Source organism: Chenopodium quinoa, unplaced genomic scaffold (assembly GCF_001683475.1).
Source record: "Chenopodium quinoa cultivar QQ74 unplaced genomic scaffold, ASM168347v1, whole genome shotgun sequence".
Classification (NCBI taxonomy): Eukaryota; Viridiplantae; Streptophyta; class Magnoliopsida; order Caryophyllales; family Amaranthaceae; genus Chenopodium; species Chenopodium quinoa.
Window position 1 is genome coordinate 2,166,195 of NW_018743285.1, and position 19,820 is coordinate 2,186,014.

The 19,820-nt window shown below is 36.2% G+C and overlaps 2 protein-coding genes across 3 annotated transcripts; both read left to right on the forward strand.

Moving 5' to 3' along the window:
- Nucleotides 1-442: 442 nt before the first annotated feature.
- On the forward strand, nt 443-4,311 carry LOC110735557 (cation/H(+) antiporter 18-like). Its single transcript, XM_021915749.1, has 3 exons — nt 443-781; nt 1,717-2,718; nt 2,818-4,311. The coding sequence occupies exons 1-3, from the start codon at nt 590-592 to the stop codon at nt 4,027-4,029; spliced, it is 2,406 nt and encodes an 801-aa protein (XP_021771441.1). The 5' UTR covers nt 443-589; the 3' UTR covers nt 4,030-4,311.
- A 7,585-nt stretch (nt 4,312-11,896) lies between these two features.
- LOC110735704 (G-box-binding factor 4-like) lies at nt 11,897-19,452 on the forward strand. 2 transcript variants are annotated; one of them, XM_021915892.1, is made up of 4 exons: nt 11,900-12,923; nt 13,373-13,444; nt 16,617-16,646; nt 18,921-19,452. In XM_021915892.1, the coding sequence occupies exons 1-4, from the start codon at nt 12,129-12,131 to the stop codon at nt 18,999-19,001; spliced, it is 978 nt and encodes a 325-aa protein (XP_021771584.1). In that variant the 5' UTR covers nt 11,900-12,128; the 3' UTR covers nt 19,002-19,452. The 2 variants fall into 2 exon arrangements, with proteins under 2 accessions (XP_021771585.1, XP_021771584.1); XM_021915893.1 differs by lacking the exons at nt 16,617-16,646; nt 18,921-19,452 and adding an exon at nt 13,980-16,565 and having other exon boundaries at nt 11,897-12,923.
- Nucleotides 19,453-19,820: the final 368 nt, after the last annotated feature.

The following is a 19,820-nucleotide window of genomic DNA, read 5'->3' on the forward strand; positions in this document are numbered from 1 at the left end:
CGATGGGCCAACACAGCTTGACATGTGGCCTATTTCTTGTCATACACTTTTCATGTTTTGTTTCATACTCCCTCCGTTTCATATGACTTTTCATCGACCAACTTGATCGATAATGGTCACAGTTAGTTGCCATACATCAATGCAATAACTAATCGATTCTTCATGCGTATTTCAAAACAATATGATATTTCAGATTAGGCAAATTTGGTTGGCCAATTTTGAAAAAAATTATGGTGTGATGTTTTGACGTAAAGATATGAATCACCCTACTGCATTAGTATGTCACAGCCTCACAAGAAATGCAAATTTTATGTCTAGTAGTGGTGACAAAAGAAAAGATAAAAGAAGAAAACTACAGATATTAGCTTATTTTGGACTTTTATGTACACTTAAACTATATAAATCATACTATAAGCATAACCAAGGGTCAAAGTATATGAACTGTTCATTGTATCTAGGATTATTGTGCATGAAAAGTTTGGCTGATGATTTTATTTTATTTTTTTCTTTTTTTTTGTATAAATAGGGCAGTAATTATAGAGGGATTAAGCTGTTCTGTTCCTTGTTCTGATCATAATTCTAGCTCGAAATGGCTCAAAATGGTACTACTTGTCCAAAGCCAATGCAGGCTACCTCTACCGGAATCTTCCAAGGAGAGAACCCTCTTGATTACACTCTCCCCCTTCTCATCGTACAAATAATCCTTGTCATTGTTCTCACTCGTACCTTGGCTTTCTTGCTTAAACCTATGAAGCAACCTCGTGTGATTGCCGAGATTATTGTAAGTAATCTTTCTGATATCGTTATGCTTGCATAATATGAGAGATTGTTATGTATATATACACCCGGGTGCACAGTGCACGGTGCACCTATTATTAGTATTTTGTTCTCATTTTGATGATTGTTTTTCTTTTAATCATCAAATGAATAACAAAACTAACCTTGGGTTAGTTGGGTGCATGGTGCACCTAAGTGTATATAAAAATTTCAGGCATAATATATACTGTATCTACATTTAACTTATTTTTTGTCTTAATTGGTAGTTTAGCAGTAGCTCTTGACTTTTAGTTTTAAACCATATTGTACTGTAGGAATTATTTCCTGCATTTTTGTGGGTAAGTCTCAATACCTCACAATGATAAATTAGTGTAAGACGGGTCTCATTCAAGACTTCTCTGTAATTGGCACATGAGGGGTTTGTTACGCAATTGTCTAATATTTCAACCCAAGAATCTATTGTTATGGTTAATTGATGATCTCAACTAGTACTAGAAAATCAAGTACCTATTTGTTTTATATAAGTAACAACTGAAATTTATCCCAAAAAGCTTTTAAGTATTAAAGCCTAAAGATAGTGTTATTTACATGATTAAGTTAAGGCTCTGATTTGTTTGCTTTGGGGGATTATTCTAATATTGATAGATAAACTAAAGCTTTACACAAAAATTATATAGAACAGCATTATAAATATAGTAAATTATCATCCCACCTTTCAATTCTTTGTGGACAATTATTTACAACTTCTGTCGTATTGCATGGATTTGCTCATAAGATATGATGTTTATGAAGTGTGACTATACTGATTGTGATCTGTATATGCATGTATCACGATATTCTAAGTATAGTTTGTACATGTATGAATGAAGAAGGAACTATTTAGGAGTAATCTTCAACTAACTGTGTGACATTAATGTTGTGTTTCGTTTTTATTATCAGGGAGGGGTGCTACTAGGCCCATCTGCCTTTGGTCGTAGCGAGGCATTCTTGCAAACTATTTTTCCTCCCAAGAGTTTGCCAGTATTAGACACATTAGCCAATCTTGGCCTAATCTTCTTTCTATTCCTGGTAGGCCTAGAATTGGATCCAAAAGCATTACGACGGACAGGAAAAAAAGCCACAAGTATTGCTCTTGCAGGCATTTGTTTGCCCTTTAGTATGGGAATTGGTACTTCATTTTTCCTCAGGGCAACCGTTTCAAAAGGAGTTAGCCAAGGTCCTTTCATTGTATTCATGGGAGTCGCGCTTTCTATCACAGCCTTTCCTGTCTTAGCCCGTATCTTAGCTGAGCTTAAGCTCCTTACCACTGATTTGGGTCGTATGGCCATGTCAGCTGCTGCAATCAATGATGTGGCAGCCTGGATTCTCCTTGCACTAGCTATTGCTCTATCTGGCACTAATAAATCTCCTCTAATATCCTTATGGGTTTTCTTGTGTGGTGCAGCTTTTCTTGGCTTGTGTATTCTTATAATCCCACGTGTCTTTAAATGGATAACCCGACGTTGCCCTGATGGAGAGCCCGTGGATGAAATCTTCATATGTGGTACGTTAGCTGCAGTTTTGGCAGCTGGGTTTGTGACCGATTCTATTGGAATTCATGCACTTTTTGGGGCATTTGTTCTTGGAATCCTAGCTCCAAAGGATGGGCCATTTGCCAGTGCCTTGGTAGAAAAGGTTGAGGATCTTGTGTCTAGCCTCCTCCTACCTTTGTATTTTGCTTCGAGTGGTCTTAAAACAAATGTAGCCACCATTCAAGGGGCTCAGTCTTGGGGACTTCTACTTCTTGTTATACTAACTGCCTGCTTTGGTAAGGTTGTTGGGACTGTTGTTGTTTCGCGCCTCTGTAAAGTGCCTCTTAGTGAGGCTATTGCTCTCGGGGTTTTAATGAACAGCAAAGGTTTGGTGGAGCTAATTGTCCTGAATATTGGTAAAGATCGAAAGGTGATAGTAATATCTTATGTTTGGGTTTAGTTTTATACACGTGTTATAATCTAGTGTTTGTAGTGAATTATTGTCTAACTTTTTGTCTATTCATTATAGGTGTTAAATGATCAAACTTTTGCTATTATGGTTTTGATGGCTCTAGTTACCACATTCATGACAACACCAATCATGATGGCAGTGTATAAACCAGCTAAGCGAGGACGCACATATAAACTAAGAACTGTTCAAAGAAAAGACCCTAGCAGTCAACTCAGAATCATGGCATGCTTCCATAGTGGAAGGACAATCCCAACAATAATCAACTTAATTGAAGCTTCCCGAGGAACAGAGAATAAACAAGGGCTTGCAGTCTATGCAATGCACCTTATGGAGCTCTCGGAGAGGCCTTCTGCTATTCGGATGGTTCACAAAGCTCGAAACAACGGCCTTCCCTTCTGGAATAAGGGGATGCAGTCAGACCCAAACCAAGTTACAGTGGCCTTTGAGGCATATGGGCAGCTTAGTCGGGTCCAAATCAGGTCAATGACATCAATCTCCCACTTCTCTGACATGCATGAAGACATATGTGTTAGTGCTGAGAGCAAGACGGCTGCCCTCATTATCCTTCCCTTCCACAAGCACCAGAAGGTCGATGGCTCATTAGAAACTATAAGGCATGAATATAGAGTAATCAACAAAAAGGTCCTTGAAAATGCTCCTTGCTCAGTTGGTATATTAGTAGACCGAGGGCTAGGTGGTTCTTCGCACGTGTCAGCAAGCAGTGTCGATTCTACCATCACTGTTTTTTTCTTTGGTGGACCTGATGATCGTGAGGCATTGGCCCTTGGTCAACGGATGTCTGAGCACCCCGGGATCACCCTGATTGTAGTCCACTTCAGGGCAGACCCCAACATGGAAGGAGGTGAAAAGGTGGCTGTTGATGTGAGTGATAGTAGTAGCTGCAGTGCACACTCCAAGGCACCTGATGAAGAAGCCATAAATGCTATTAAACAAAAATTATCCAAGAATGGGTCAGTTAAGTACGAAGAAAGAGAAGTGAAAACAAATTCTGAAACTGTCGAAATTATCAAGGAATTTAGCCGTTGTCATATGGTCTTGGTTGGACGATCACCTGAAGGTATTGTGGCTGCTACTTTCAGTATTAATGTAAAGACTAGGTACCCTGAAATAGGCCCAATTGGGGGATTGTTGATCTCTCAAGATGTCTCAGCAAATGCTTCTGTTTTGGTGATGCATCAGTACAATGTTGGTTCAAGACCAGTATCCATAGACATGGAAGAGCGAAGTGATGAGGCTGAAACCGAATAAGTGATTGATTCGATTAATTTCCTTCATTCAAAATTGAATCTTTTACTCATTGCTTATTGGTGTCTACGATGTAGATATATATGTACATAATCCATAATATCAACCAGAGACTTCGGAATAACAATTTCTGGAGTATTTCTTTGTTTATAGTCTTTTTCCAAAGTTGTTGAATTAACTTCTATGAAAATCTTATTGCATTTATTATGTAAAAGAATCTGGTATAAGTCACTGAGCTGAAATGAAGCTTGAGCTTTTCACAATCTCAAACTGTAGAAGTATATATATGTGGCAAAAGAATTGTATCACCTTTAAAGAGGTTTTCATCTACTGTGATCTTCATTCTTTTTTTCAATTAAATGATAGGTTTTGCACTTTGACCTTAAATGTATCTTCTTATATTCTTGCGCCAGTGATTGAGTTGTGATAATTGTGAGTTCGTGATGTCAAATTATATCACTGATAAATAAAGTCGGTCTCGCAGCCAGGCCACGAGACAGTGACACTTGGCATTCCAGTTTTTCGCCAAGTGTCGCGCCACGTAGGCGACAAATAGGTATTATTGTGACACATATGATGCTAAGTAACCGAATTTTGGATAGATTTTTAAGATAAAATTGTTGTATACAGTTTTATTATCGATAAAATTCTAATATTTCATATATACAAATTAATCATAACTTTTAATAAATATCCTATTACTCAATTCTATTTCAATCATCAAATTCGTTTTAAAAAGTTCTTTAAAATAAGATCCATTTATAATAGTATATTTAATCACAAATTTTTTTACGTAGCTAGCCAAACCGTGTCACCAACTATTAAAAGAGTTACTTCGTTAGTGCTATAGGGGTTACTTGGTCAGTGTTATAGTGGTTACTCAATCAGTGTTATAGATTGGGGTTATAAAGTCAATGTTAGAGGTTACTTAGTTAGTATTACAGGGGTCACTCGGTCATTTTTATAGGAGTTACTTTGATGGTGTGGCTAGCCGCATACAAAATGCATTGTTATTTAATTTATTTAAATAATATATTAGAGAATCAGTAAAATTAAGTTTTAATCAGTAAAAATAATTTTAGCCTGGTAAAAATACTTTCAGTTCAATGAAAATAATTTAAGTTTAATAAAAATAATTTTAAGGCAATAATAACATAGATATTTATTTAGAAACAAAACTACAAAAAGTACACTATTATATAAATATAACCATATGATATCGTATGTCTAAATATTCTACATTTATCGGAACGAATTATTTGACCGTATTTAACATTTAAGTAAAAATGTTATCTTAAAATTTTATCAACCATCTGGACATCGCCCTGGCACAAAACTAGTAAAATAAGATCCATTTATAATATAGTTAATTTATTTACAAAACTAATAGAGAATTAGTGAAAATAAGTTTTAATCATGAAAAAGAATTTTTGTTTTGGTAAAAATACTTTTAGTTCAGTGAAAATAATTTCAGTTCAGTAAAATATATTTCAATTCAGTATGTCTAAATATCTTGCATTATCAAAAGGGAGTATATGATCGTATTTAACATTCAATCCAAAAAAGTTTATCCTAAACTTTTATCAAAATGAGATCCATTTATATCAAGTTATTTTATTTAAAATTAGAAATAATTTAAGTGCAATAAAAAAATTTCAAGTTAATAATAACATAGATATTTATTTACAAATAAAATTACAAAAAGTACACTGTTATATAAATAAGCGATATGATATCGTATGTCTAAACATTTTACATTATCAAAAGGGGTTATATGATTGTATTTAACATTCAAGCTAAAAAGTTTAGGACAATCCGGGCATCGCCCGAGCAAAAAACTAGTAACTAATATATAAAGCTAAACTTTTAACTAGGGCACGAGACAACGACACTGGCCTTTTAACTTTTTGCCAAGTATCAGGTTATGTAGTAACAAATAAGAATTAGTGTGACACGAATGATACTAAGTCAGCAAAAATATTTCATATGTATAAAATAAATATAACTTTCAAAAAATAATATGTTATAAATTGTTATCAAACGATCCTAAAATTACTAATTCTGGTATTTTATTTATTACATAACTTATATTTTTACAATTATAATTAATAATTCATGCATAGTAGATTGAAATTATACTTTTTTTGTGTTTTAATACTTGCAAGTTGCAACACACACTTTTTTACGGTATATAAGAAAAATGGGTATCACATGATTACTACACTTACAATGGTGATGATATATTGTTAAGAGTTTAATTAATTGGAGCATAACCTTTAAATAAAGGTGATAGTACAACTTTTAATCAAGAAAAATGTTTATCTTAACATTTAATAAACAACCCGGACATAATAAACAACCCGGACATTGCACGGGGCACTAAACTAATATAATACTTATGTTGTTCAATCAATCATTCCTATCGAAATTGTGAATTATTATTCTCCTTGTCCTCACTAGTGAATTTTTACAAGACTTAAAGAGTGTTTGTAATCCCGCACTTTTGTTTTAAGAGTGTTTGTAATCCCGCACTTTGTTCTCCAGAAACAAATAATCTAGACTTTTCTTTTCTTGCTTCACCTACAAGGCTTACATGCTTACTATGACTCGAACCCAAAATCCACCCTTCAAAAATCAAAATAGATAGCTCTGGACATTTTTCTAACTTCAGAAGGAAATGAAGTCCACTTTTTAACAAGAAACAAGTATGAATTTCAATGTAATGCTAAATATTATTAGAGTTTGAATACATTTTGTATTGAATAGCAAAGTAAGTATTTACAACTATATATAGAGAAAGCAAATAACCTATCAAAGGAAACTAAGGCCACTGTATAATCAAGGATTATGCCTACAATTGTGGCTAAAAATCATTATCTACCAAAAATATAATTGACCATAAGAAAGGTGCTAAATATAAGAGCTACAAATAAGGAAAGAGGATAACCACTAGCTATAAACAAGGAGATTTGATTATCTCTTAACAAATATATCAATAATGTGCACCGCGTATTTATAACATATTTGACCTTAGATGATGGTTTTGCCAGGTACATTAGTTTTCATTAATGACATTTTCGTAAATAAACCAATAACTTTATTCAACTTTATTCAATTGTAGAGCCTACAATAATGAAAAAGTTGTTGATTTATTCACGAAAATGCCCCCATGAGAAATAAATTTCATTTCTCAATATGAGAAACAGGGAATTTCCCTATAAACTTGCAATACTCAATTCTTACTAAGAACTGACTTTAGAACTTGTCAGTCATTTAAGTAAATCTTAGTTAAGACGATTTCACATTAACTTATTGTGAACATCAAATATATATCAGAATATCGATCTGTGAAACTTACTAATGTAAAACGGGTAACTAGGTTGGTAAGTACTAATTTGTCACAAGAGATGTAAATTTTATGCCAAATTGTGCACTGAAAGATAGAGATGATAGTTTTATGTAGTTAGTTATGATCAAATGACCTGAGCATGTGTTGGGACTTTTATGTACACTAAAGTTTTATTTTATACTTTGTTATCATAATCCAAGAGCAGAGTTATTGCTAGGTAGTTTTCCTTCCACTTCAATAATGTATATGACCAATATAGGATTGTGCATGTTTAATTTGGCTGACAACATTTTCTTCATATAAACATCTTCTTTAGCTATTTTTGTTGCTTGTTATGATCAATATACTGTCTCTAACATGGCTCACACTGATACTGCTTGTCCACAGTCGTCGATGCAGGCAACCTCCACGAGAGTCTTCCAAGGAGAGAATCCTCTTGATTACACCGGCAGTACATTGAAACTTTGTAATGCTCATTGAAACTTTGTAATGAGTTTCAATGCACTACAAAATAACTCATTGAAACTCGTTCATATAGATTAATGCTCTCCTTGAATGAGGTTCTACAGAAATACCAAATAATCACTACAAAGTTTTAATGAGTTACTTAATACAAATTAAAAGATTTGACATGTACGTTTTCAACTTAAAAAAAAAAAATTACTACGTATATTAGGTGTAATGGTATGAAATATTTTAAAAAAAATAATAAAGAATAATTTTTGTAATTTAATTGAATAAAACAAATGTAATAATATTTTAAGGAATATGAAATTTAATTTATAATATACTCTTTTTATGTACTACGTATTAGGTTGAAAAGATACAATCAACTGTTTAATATTCTTTGTTATAGGCCTGCTTGGCTTTGCTCAAAATCAAATACGTCGTAATTTTGTTTGGACATTGATTATAAAAAATTGGATGAAATTGATTTGGAGAACAAAAGCATAGGATTTTTTTTTTTTTTTGACAACGGTCCAAAAAGGAGATTAGCTCCCAATTGACTCAATACAACGACCTCTTAATCAAACTAATACAACAACTAAAAAGGGGGTTGGGGTTACAAACTCTATGAACTGCTTGGCAATACAAATAAGGGGATTGCGGGTATCCATCGCTAGAACTAGCCTTAGGCTACTCCAAACTTGTTCCTTTGCATTTCTTGATCCTGCAAAACCAAGTAAAATACATTTTATTTTTCTTGTTGTTCACCCTTGACCTGATTAGCCTTCTATTTTTTCTTGACGACTTGACGTGGCAGAGAACATGAAGGTGGTGAGTTGTGGAGAGGACTGCACATGATCGGGTTTAACAGTCATGGGGTCTTCGTCATTAGCGCCTACTGATTCCACTGCATCGAAATTAGTGGTAGTTAAATCTCTCGCAGGTAACTCATTCCCCTCTTCGACATTCAAACCCTTATTGCTGCTATAAGTTAGGTTAGTGGGTAAATGATCATCTAACTTCTCCACGGAAGCACTGTTGGGTTTGGGAAGTCCAACAACGTGGATGACCAAGGTGGAGTCCAAGGTTCCCTTGATCTTTTCCTTTTGGCCCTTTCTGTTGCGACACCTCTTTTTTGGACCCACCATCCTAGTGGGCGGTCGTGAGGACTCAGGTTCTTTGGATTCCTTTTCCTTATGGGGTTCTGAGAGCCCATCATAGGTGGTCTTTTCCTTCACTCATACAGTCATCCATGATACAACAGAATGTTTGCAGAAACTCAAGGTTTTCCCTTAATAGAGATCCGAATAAGACAAATCGGAAATCTTAAGGGACTGATTACTTCTTGAACCGCTGGAACATATGAAATTTCCTCAGCCCCTTGTCCTTAGCACATCCGAAATCCTGGTTGTTTGGAAAACTAGCAGCATCATCCTCATCCTTTTCCAAAGAGGTAAGAACATTAGATGTAGTGATAAGGCTCTCTACCATCATCTCATTGGCAGCATCCATGGTGGATAATGCCGTAATATCACTCTTACTAGGAAACCCAATAGATTCTAGGTTGACAGAGGGATTATTGCTGATCTTCCCCTTTTTGTTGAAGATGTGTGGGACAAGTCGGACTCCTTAGTGCCCCTCTTTCCTTTGATCTTACTAGCTTTTCTTCTCAACCCCCCCCACCTTCTCCATTTCGCAACGGATGTCCTAATTTTTAGGCTCGGTCTTAGCTGTTTTGCCAATATCTTCATGGGCCTCTCCGAGTTGATAAAACTTGATTTCGGCTAAAGCCCTTCTGTAAAGGGCTTTAGTATTGTTACCATCAAGCATAATGACTAATGAGCAGAGCTCTAGTTTGTTCGAAATCACGAACTTTCATGGCGCAAGCTACAAGATTTAACTCAAGCGATATGGCAAGTTTCCATGGAAAGACACATTCATCTTCATTTGTCGGCAGACAAAAGCGTCGAAGTTTTAACCCTCTGTCATACTTAGCCCCAGCAAGAACGACTTCACCTTTCTTGAAATAAGAATTACCCTCCTCTTTCAAGTCTTTTGCTTGAATAAGCATGTTCCGGGGGCAATTATTTTTGGCAAAGTTGACAATGGTTTCGTCATAATCATCGTTTAAGTGGATGTGTGTTAGGGCATGAAGTAATAAGTGGCGGTCCATGCTAGTAAAATTGAAAAGGAAAAAGAGAAAGACAAAAACTTCACAGCAGAAATGGCAACAAGAAGAACAGCAAATAGAGAACAAAAAAGATTAAGGGAAGGAAAAACGGCGACCAACCCAGAACCAAGACTGCAAGCCAGCGGTGGCAGCGGTAATCGGCGTACTTTGGGCTCCCTCATAAATTGAAGGACCGACATGTCCCACAGAGCAACGATAGGGGAAAAGCTAGCCACAGTGGATCGACCGTCAATCAAGTAGCCGGCACCAGAATGGCGCTTCCTCGATCTAGTGACGAAGGCGACGGTTGTGGTCTCCACAAGGTAAAGCCTGCAGAAATGAAGGCCTCCTCGCGAACAGTCAATGCCGACGCCGCGAAACGGTCAGATCTGAGTAGCAATGGACTCGCCGGCGATCGAGAGGGAAAGCGGCCTATTCAGATCGCCAGCGGCCCGCCAGAGAACGGTAGAGGAAGCTGGCAATAGAAAACTAGGAGCTTGAACGCAGTTTTCTTTTTGGTGCTTTGTTCTCTCGCGCGTGAGGCAAAGACGAGGCCAATAATGTGGAACTGTACTTTTTATTTGATGAACTTGTGACCGTACACAACTCTTCCGTTTTTGTCTCTAGGCTAGGAATGTCAGTGGGGCGGGTCAAATAGGAGACCCGCCCCAACGGAGCGGGGATGGGTCTTGGTTTGGCAGGTGATGGGGCGGGGTGGATTTTAGGTTGTACCCGCCCCATCCCCGCCCCGCCCCACCCGCCCCACTTCATACCCGCTCCATCCCCGCCTACCCCACTTCGTACCCGCCCCATCCCCGCCTACCCCACTTCGTACCCGCCCCATCCCCACATTCATATATTTTTAAAAACAAAATTATATACTTTTATACTATTTTATAAAAAAAATTATGTAAAATAAAATAGTAAATATAATACTTTGTAATACACTTATATTATAAACAAAAAAATGTGTAATATTAATACTAATTTTTTTCTTTTTGCAATCTTTATTAATTATGAAGGATTGTGCATTTGGGAGGCGGGGATTAGACGGGTCTTAGGTGGGGGTGGATATCCAAGTGGGGGTTGGGGTGGGGATGGTTTTCGAATTGTACCCTCCGGGGCGGGGATGGGGATGAATTTTAGACCCGCCGCGGGGATGGGGATGGGGATGAAAATTTTAGATGGAGATGGGGATGGGAAGGCCAACATCCGCCCCGCCCCGCCCCATTGACATCCCTACTCTAGGCTAGACCTCGTTGAGTCATTGTATAGTGGTGTTCAAAACTTGATTTGAATTAGAAATATGGATCAAACCAGATCGAAATCAATCTCTAGCATAAAATATTTGATATACTACAATAACATGATTAATAATTTACAGATTTTTTAAAATTATTTGTGTAATAATGTTGCAAATATATACATGAAAGCACTGACATTAATTGCAAAGGTCCCTAAAACTATTGCTTAAGCTACTACAAAGTCCCTCAACTATGGTGACTAAGCATCAAGGTCTCCCTGCTATGCTAACTAACCTCAGGTCCCTAAACTACTTGGCCAAAAAGTACCCCTAATGGTGGTTGAGTGACCAATTTGTCACACTTTAAAGTCGATAGACTAATACAAATACGAGTACTAAAGTTTAGGTACCGTATGAAATCTTTACTCACTGGCAATCAATTCGGGTCAAAGAGTTAGGTTCGAGTTAGATTTTGGGTCGTTTAGTTCGAGTAGTTTGGATTGTTTGGACATTGGATCATCATCAAATATGATATATGGATCAAATTGGGTCAATTTCGAATCATTTGGATTGGGTCGGGTTAGGAATTGACTGTTCTACACTAAAGTGATCGTATCGGACTATCGGTATAGTATATATCCACATACGGAGTAGAATACAAATCCATAAAAAGCGCAGTTTCCAGAAAACCCAAACATTTCCCGGTTTTCATCTCTCTCTCTCTAATCAAACAGTGTTTGTCTCTTTCATCACTCATTCATCCTCACTCTCTTTCCCCCTTTACTTTCAAACCTAAAATTCAATTCAATTCAATTCAAAGCCCTAATTTAATTTCCCTTCACTTTTTCAATCAAACCCCCAAAACTATAATCCCTAAGATTTTGGAGGGAAAAATGGCGTCATCTAAGGTGATGCCTTCTACCTCCAATTCTACAAATTCGGATCTCAATTCTCATCATCATCATCACCATAATCATCACCATTTTCATCGAAATCGTTCTTCTTCGCCTTCTCAAATGATCCCTGATTTTTCCAATTCCGATCTTCAACATCGGATTAATGAAGTTTATGCTCCTGATAATCCGCCGGAAGCGGCGTTGCTTGATGCTGAGATTGCGTTGATTGATGCGGCGGGTGCGATTTCGGCGATTGGTTCTACTGCGGAGGAGGCGGCGGTGGTAGGGCGGCAGCAGGGGAGTGAGCGGAAGACGGTGGAGGAGGTTTGGAGAGAGATTGTGTCAGGGAAAAACGAGAGGAAGGAGTGTAAGGTTGAGGCAGTGGATGAGATGATGACTTTGGAAGATTTCCTGGCGAAAGCCGGGGCCGGGATGGAGGAAGAAGAGGTTGCGGCCGTGGCGGGGGTGGAGGAGGAGGATGTTAAGGTTGGGGTGTCTGAGGAGATGAAGATGGGTAGTGGTGGGTTGTTTGATTTTGATCATTCGTTGGTTCAGAGTTCTTATTTGCCGCCGCAGCAGCCGGGGCCAATACCGGTTTCGATGTGTGGCGTGATGGCGTATGGGAATGGTGGTGGTGGTGTTGGAGGAGGTGGGATGGAGGTGATGGGAGGAGTGAGAGGGAAGAGAAGAGGTGGCCCAATAATGGAACCTTTAGATAAGGCTGCTCAACAGAGGCAAAGGAGGATGATCAAGAATAGGGAGTCTGCTGCCAGGTCTAGGGAGCGTAAGCAGGTATAATTTTCTGTATTTTTGGTAATGTTATTAATTTATTTTTCCTGATTTTTGATGAAAATTGAGAATTAATTGAACATATATATTTGAATTATGGAATTGGGTATGTACTCGGTACTATATAGGAATCTAAACTATATTTGGGTGACAAATATGCATGCTATGTTAGACCAATAAATTTATGCCCGAAATTGTGTCATGAGAATTTCTACTTAGGTGGGTAGAGTGTTAATTTAATTCATGGTATGCTTTGGTACACAGAATGAGTATGGGAATACAATTCTCGATACGTGATTTTGTTGTATTAGTTCAAGAAAGAGATCCATTGTTTTAAATTGTAGTCCGCGGGGATTTAGGGAATTAGGTAACATTGGGTATTCCAACATATGAAGAATCAAGTATGTAGTGTAGAGATAGTGTGAGTTGATTCTTTTGTTATTGCCATGTAGGCTTATCAAGTTGAATTGGAATCATTGGCTATGAAGTTGGAGGAGGAGAATGAACAGCTATTGAGAGAAAAGGTAGGATCTCGAAATTAAGCTTTTGTTGCTTGACATTTTACGTTTGTACTAATTTTCGTTCAAGGTGTCATGGTTTTGTTTAAATCAAAGCTTAAGTTGCTTAGCCATTCAGTAGTTAATCTAGACTCTAGAGATATTCTTGTATAACTTTTGGTATGCTTTTCTATATACCTGTAACGGTTATACTTAGTATCTTAATTATATGCTCCCTTTGTCCGTGAAAGGAGGACATGTCTAAGTAATTAATTTGGTATGATTTGGCTGGTTGCTGTTGATCTATCACTTGGTACTAGAAAGGTGGGCTGTAACAAATGTAGTTTCCGATGCTTAGTATCTGATGTAGTTTGTGATACTCAGTATCAAATGTATAAAGTGATACATCAAAATTTTTAAGGACATATCTAAGTATCAGACTCTGTAATTGAATTCCAAAAGTTGTGGTTTGTCCTCCACTAGTTGTCAAATGCTTTCATAAGATATCAGTAAATGCTTCTTGATGTCAAGTTGCTAATTGCATCTCTATCTTTAATAATAGGCCTCATCTGAACTTGGTAAATGGTAATGCTGATGGTGAGTTAACATTTCTAAATTTATTTTAAGAAGTATGTGAGTGAGATTTTCATTTTGTAATTTATTTATTTATTATGATATAGTGATAGAATTATCTGACCTTTTGAAAAATTGTAGCTTGCCAGTATGAGATATTGAGATGGAGTAGCAAATAGTAGCATGTGAGGAATCTGAGATAAGTGGTCTGAATTGGAAATTATGGTGAGAGAGTGCATAACAAGTTGACCACCTTTGGTAATTCTTATATGATCATGTGGGATCTTGTATAGCGAATTGGTGTTTTGTTCACTTTTTGGAACTATTACTTTTTTTTAATTTGTTTCAAAAGCTCTACTGGGAGTTGTATTACGAAGTAGATTTTTGTCTGTTTGTTTTATTTTTATTTCCTTTTGAAAGCTCTACTAGAAGTTGCATTGAATATATTTCATTACAGATTATTACTATTACAAATTAGATTTTTGCCTGTCGATTATATTTATTTCTTTTTGAAAGCTCTACTTAGACGTTGGATTGAATACATGTCATTGCAGAATATGACGAAGTAGACTTTTTCCTGTCGATATAAATTGACAATTAGTTGGCTTTGAATTCATCCATGATTCTATGATGTCAATCCATAACAGTTTGATAATAGGCCTTCCCAACTAAACCTAATCAGCAATGTACTGGGATAGTGGCATTTGAGTTATTCTAGCTTTTTGTTTTGTTATGGTCTGAGCCTGTTATGCCTGAAAGCATTTTAAACAGCTTAGAATGGGTAAAACCATTTTTTTCCCCGGAGAATATGACTCCTATTACATGGTCATGTATCTTTGTATTTTTGATGCGCTTTACAATCATATAGTATACAAGTCTTTGCATATCTTTGTTATCTGTTTGGCATTAAGTACAGGAATTGTTGAGAAAGGCATTACCTTATTAAGCACCCCTGCTTCCTTTTTCCCTCTTTCCCTTCAAAGAATCTGGGTTGGCTTTTATTGATGTTTTTTGTCAAATTATCCTAGAACTTGACATTGATACACTCTCTGTTCTTATTTGCTCTACCCACTTTCTTATCTCATCTTTTTAAGTTTTACGGAGTACCCACTTTTGTAAGAAAATTTTGTTCTTTTTTGCCCTCCCTTGGTCCATTCATGGGATGTAATTAACCATTTAATGATGTCTTGGTCTTTCACTCTTTTCTGAAATATTGTAATACCCCACAAGGGTGGTACCTCTCTCTCATTCTCCTTGGTCTTTGTATCTATAGTAATTGGGTAAAACAAAAAATATTAGAGGTTGTTTGTTAGAAATAGCCTTCAATGTTCTGAGGTGCATGCATATGATGCTTTAGTGCATTACCTTATGAAGTAATTTTTGCTTCCCTTTTCTCCTTTTGTGTTTTGTTACTATTTATATCTTGTCTAGAGTAGCTACACAAGAACCTGACATTTATATTTTGTGAACTGACATTTATCGTTTAGAGTTGCATGATTATAGTATCCTATTAGGTGTGCTGTAATTCATGGATCCCCATATGGTGAATGTCAAGATTGTCAACATGATCCAAAACAACATCCTGGCAATCGGCCCTGGTTGTGTTTTTTCGTAACTTAATATCTAATACTGTACCTGTATGCCCTATGGTTTATGGGATTGTGTTTAGACATTTCTGCCTTGTTACTCCCTCCGTCCCAATTCACTTGCTATGTTTTTCTATTTGGGGTATTCCTTTTTAATTGTTCCATTTCCATGTAAAATAATTATCTCTTAAATCTTTCTCTTGACTTGAGTCTCCCACTCTCCTACCTATTTTTTTCTCTTTACTTTTCATTTGCATATAATGTGCAAATGGCCATGGAGCTAGTAAATTGGGATGGAGGGAATAATTTCTTGTCTTGAAGTGGAAAGAAAGTGTAAATTGCATTATGCTCTTCTAAGCTTGTTATGTGATTATATATCTCGGGGGTTGGGGAAGGTGAGGACTGAGGGTTGCTTCACCCCCGTCTTCTGTAATAAATGACAGCAATTGATAACTATTTTTGTCTCCATATCATGCTCTTCTGCTTGCTACACTTTTCTGTGAAATTTGAGAAAAATTATATCTTTCAATATCACCCAAAAACTAATCAACATAATATACTCCCTCCGTCCATTTTAGTTAGCAAGCCCGCCTCTTTTGGCTGACCAAATTTTATTGCGCACATGCTTTTTCAGTTAAAAGTTCTCTTATGAACTTTCTCTCCAACCCTGCACTTTCTCCTACGTAGGCTACATTTTCTTTCTCCAATCCCACACTTACTCTTGCTATCCACTTTTCTTCATTTTGTGCCAAAGGCAAGTATAACGAATATTGTACAGGCAAAGAGAGTATGTATTATTGGAATGGACATTGTAGTTAAGGATTTTTTATTTTAATTATTATATTTTTTATTTTGAGTGTGGATTAGAGACCTTTTAGATCTTCACAATTTCAAGAAAAGTAACATGACCATGATATATACTAAGATTGTAATAGTGACTTTTGGGATGTATGAAATACCATTTTTTGCATCTAATGATGGGTTTTTTTTTTTTTTTTTTTTTTTTTTTTTTTTTTTTTTTTTTTTTAATTGTCATGCAGGCAGAGCGGAAAAATGAAAGGTTGAAGCAGGTAATTATTCTAATGTAAATTTTTCAATATGAATGAAAATCCAATCTATTTGATGGACTTCACTTGAGAATGTAATACTACATTTGCTTCTTTTTATTTGCAACAAAGGGGTATTTAATGCGAGACATAAAAAACATTTGTTGCAAATAAAAGAAGCGGGGGTAGTATTAGAATTTTATATTACTATGTGTCTATGTGTCATTTAACTGTTATTGCAAGATCTGAAATATATATAATGATGACTAATGCTGTAAAATTTGAAAATCTGGTACTTGCACATTGAAAATTGACAGATTTAAAATAAAGACATTTTGGATGATTATAGTTACCTGGCAAGTTGAAATAGTCTATCTATTTGTTTAGGCTAGTAATTAGTGAGTAGAAAGATTGCGTTTATTAATGTCCACAGAGTCAGACTATGCCGTCTGCTGGATCTGGTGATTCAAGATTTTGCTGTTAGCTATAGACTTGAGAGTCAATTTTTTGTGCTTAGCAATTTGGTTGGTAATAGTGCATGTGGATCTTTATAGATCTTTATGAAATTAGTTTTTGTCTATTCACCTTTGACGAGTACAACAGTTATTTATGAAAATATCTAGAATTTACTATGAAGAAGCTGTTAAGAAGGCCAAAACCTTTCCTGTTTTGCATTCTTTTTATATTGATTAGCTAAATATGCAGCAATTCCCTTTTTGCAATGTAGTAAGCAATAAGTTGAGTGCTAGCTAGCACGACTCACTGAATAATTTTGTGGTTCAGATTGTTGATTATTAGATCTATTTTTGATTAATAATGGTTGTAATAAATGTCTAGAAAGGCATCTATAAATTTTGGCAACTTGTTAGGCAATTGAGTAGCGATATAGATTGGAGAGTGGGTGATGATATTTAACTGACTGTAGCTTCAAAAAATATTTGACAATAATTACTGGCCCTTCTGTTTTTGGATGAATGTAGCTTAAAAGACTTGAATTGAATGATGCAATAATGAACCGATGGAATACCAAGGCTCATGTTGTATAAAATTTATTAGTCATAGGACTCTTAAATGAAATTGTTTGGAAATGAAGATTTACCTATAAATAGTTATTTTTCTCTATCTGATGTGTGTTTTGGGGAGAGGGAGGTGGTTCAGACTTCAGATAGTTGGATGAACTAGTGGTTTTTCAGATACTGTGCACAGGTTAAAGGTTTGACCTTCAAGAAATAGTATACTGAGTGACGTTAAAAGGAAAAAGAAAAAAAATGAAATCTAAATACTAGTATTTTAGTTGGCCATGTGCATACCATAGCATACCTGCTTGTGTTCACTGAGCTCCCTCTTAAGCTGTTTGCCATTGTTATTCTTTCATTTTCAACCTTATGCTTGTTTGGCATGTGCAGCACAAGGAATATGTTACTCAAGTGTCCAAAAAAGACCAACATTAGATTGTTACTGTTCAGACTATTTGATTAAAAAAAGGAAAGATTTTTACTTGTTCTGTTCTATAAGAAACCATAGATCTTTTTCTGGCGTGAGTCTAAATTGGTCACTATTGAGACGTCTACCTCTTCTATTCTATTGCTATATTCTGCCTTGGGAGTTACCTGATCAATGGGTGTTAGATCAGGTAACCAGATAAGCTTTTTGTTCTGGGTATGTATGTGAGCTGCACTCACCAACGACATTATTCATATGATTTCTATATTGAGTCTGAAACTTTTGTGTTTGTTTTGCTTTGAAAGAATTCAAACTTGTTGATCATTTGCAAGTTTATTTGACGAGCGCTGTATCCCCACCTCGACTCCTACCTCCTTGTGATGTCATCCATGCATTCTCCCATCTTGCTTGAGTCATTGTAGGTGGAAGTAACTTCTAATGGTTTTATTTATGGATAAGTTGATTTCAACCATCATTGTAATCATAATTTGAGCATACTTTTCAATAGCTCTTATGCATTTGAATTTTACATCAATCTCCTATTTCTTTTACTACAATGTTGGGGTCATTTCTTATTCCTTTTTGTGTCTTTTTCGGTTAGAAAGGAGAGGGGACTCACTTCTGTGTTATGTTTTTTCCCCTCTCTAGAGCAGCTCATTAGCATACAGTAAAAATTTTGTTGTTGCTCTGCTCATTGTAATGTTAAATTACTTTGAACTTCTAGATTATTTTAGGATGTCCAAGTCTATCTACATGCGGAGGTGAAAGTGGGCAGTAGTGTTTTTCACTTCATATTATTTGCCTGTGTAATTTGAGACTCTGTTTTCTGATATCTGACTTTAATCTCCTTTGCAGCTCATGGAAAAAGTAGTCCCAGTTGTGGAGAAGAAAAAGCCACCACGTGTTTTGAGGAGAGTTCGTTCAATGCAATGGTAGTCCCTTGGAATGAATGCTGTACTTCGTATTTGATTGGCGAGCAATCTCATCAATGAAGTCTTGTTTGTGAGTGAGAGCATATCTTACATCAATTGCAATGCACTGCTATTCTTGACATGCGGATGGATAGAAAATCCCTCTGGAATACAAGTCGTTGCTTGTAGATGCACAAGGTCGCTTAGCTAGATGCTCTCCCAATACAAGCACCCCTGGTTCTTGTGCAAGGGGAAACATCTAACCTGACTGTTACTATTAGTTACTCCTAATAGAATATAAATCAGCAAATATAATTTCGTTTGTGGTTGGCTGCTCTTAGCTGAATCATCTTAGTGTAGTTAGTAAAAGCATCTGTAAATTTTGGGTGGTAATTATGTGCAGAAGATTCCAAATATCTGAAAATCGCGAGTTTCCAAACATCAGCAATAAGATTCATGTTGTGTTCTATTGGAAATCATAAAATACCATTATTACGAAGATAGGTTGATGGTATGTGACTGCATTTGGGACTTGATGATCCTCGAATAAGGAGATTGAAGACAACCATGACTGAATATGGTCTTTAAGAAGGTTAAAGTTGATCATCAACATATTGAAAGCGGTTCTTTATATAGGAAGCAGTTCCTTATAATCCTCACATACCACAATAGCGGCGATGATAGAGTCATAGAGGGTTGCAATAGTTGCCGAGTACAATTTGTGCTAAGGTCTAATACTAGATATACAGGGAATTTTTGTATACTGTATATATATTTTTTTAAAATAAGTTAAGAAAAAGAGGAAACATTAGGAAACCCTCTGCATGAGGAGAATTCCTAATGC

What these genes read in the sequence shown, in the direction of transcription:
- LOC110735704 (XM_021915892.1), top strand. Translation starts at nt 12,129, where the DNA reads ATGGCGTCATCTAAGGTGATGCCTTCTACCTCCAATTCTACAAATTCG. An exon ending in GGTCTAGGGAGCGTAAGCAG is followed by an intron (nt 12,924 to 13,372) that starts GTATAATTTTCT and finishes ATTGCCATGTAG; the next exon opens with GCTTATCAAGTTGAATTGGA. An exon ending in AAAATGAAAGGTTGAAGCAG is followed by an intron (nt 16,647 to 18,920) that starts GTAATTATTCTA and finishes TCTCCTTTGCAG; the next exon opens with CTCATGGAAAAAGTAGTCCC.
- LOC110735557 (XM_021915749.1), top strand. Translation starts at nt 590, where the DNA reads ATGGCTCAAAATGGTACTACTTGTCCAAAGCCAATGCAGGCTACCTCT. An exon ending in GTGTGATTGCCGAGATTATT is followed by an intron (nt 782 to 1,716) that starts GTAAGTAATCTT and finishes TTTTATTATCAG; the next exon opens with GGAGGGGTGCTACTAGGCCC. An exon ending in ATATTGGTAAAGATCGAAAG is followed by an intron (nt 2,719 to 2,817) that starts GTGATAGTAATA and finishes TATTCATTATAG; the next exon opens with GTGTTAAATGATCAAACTTT.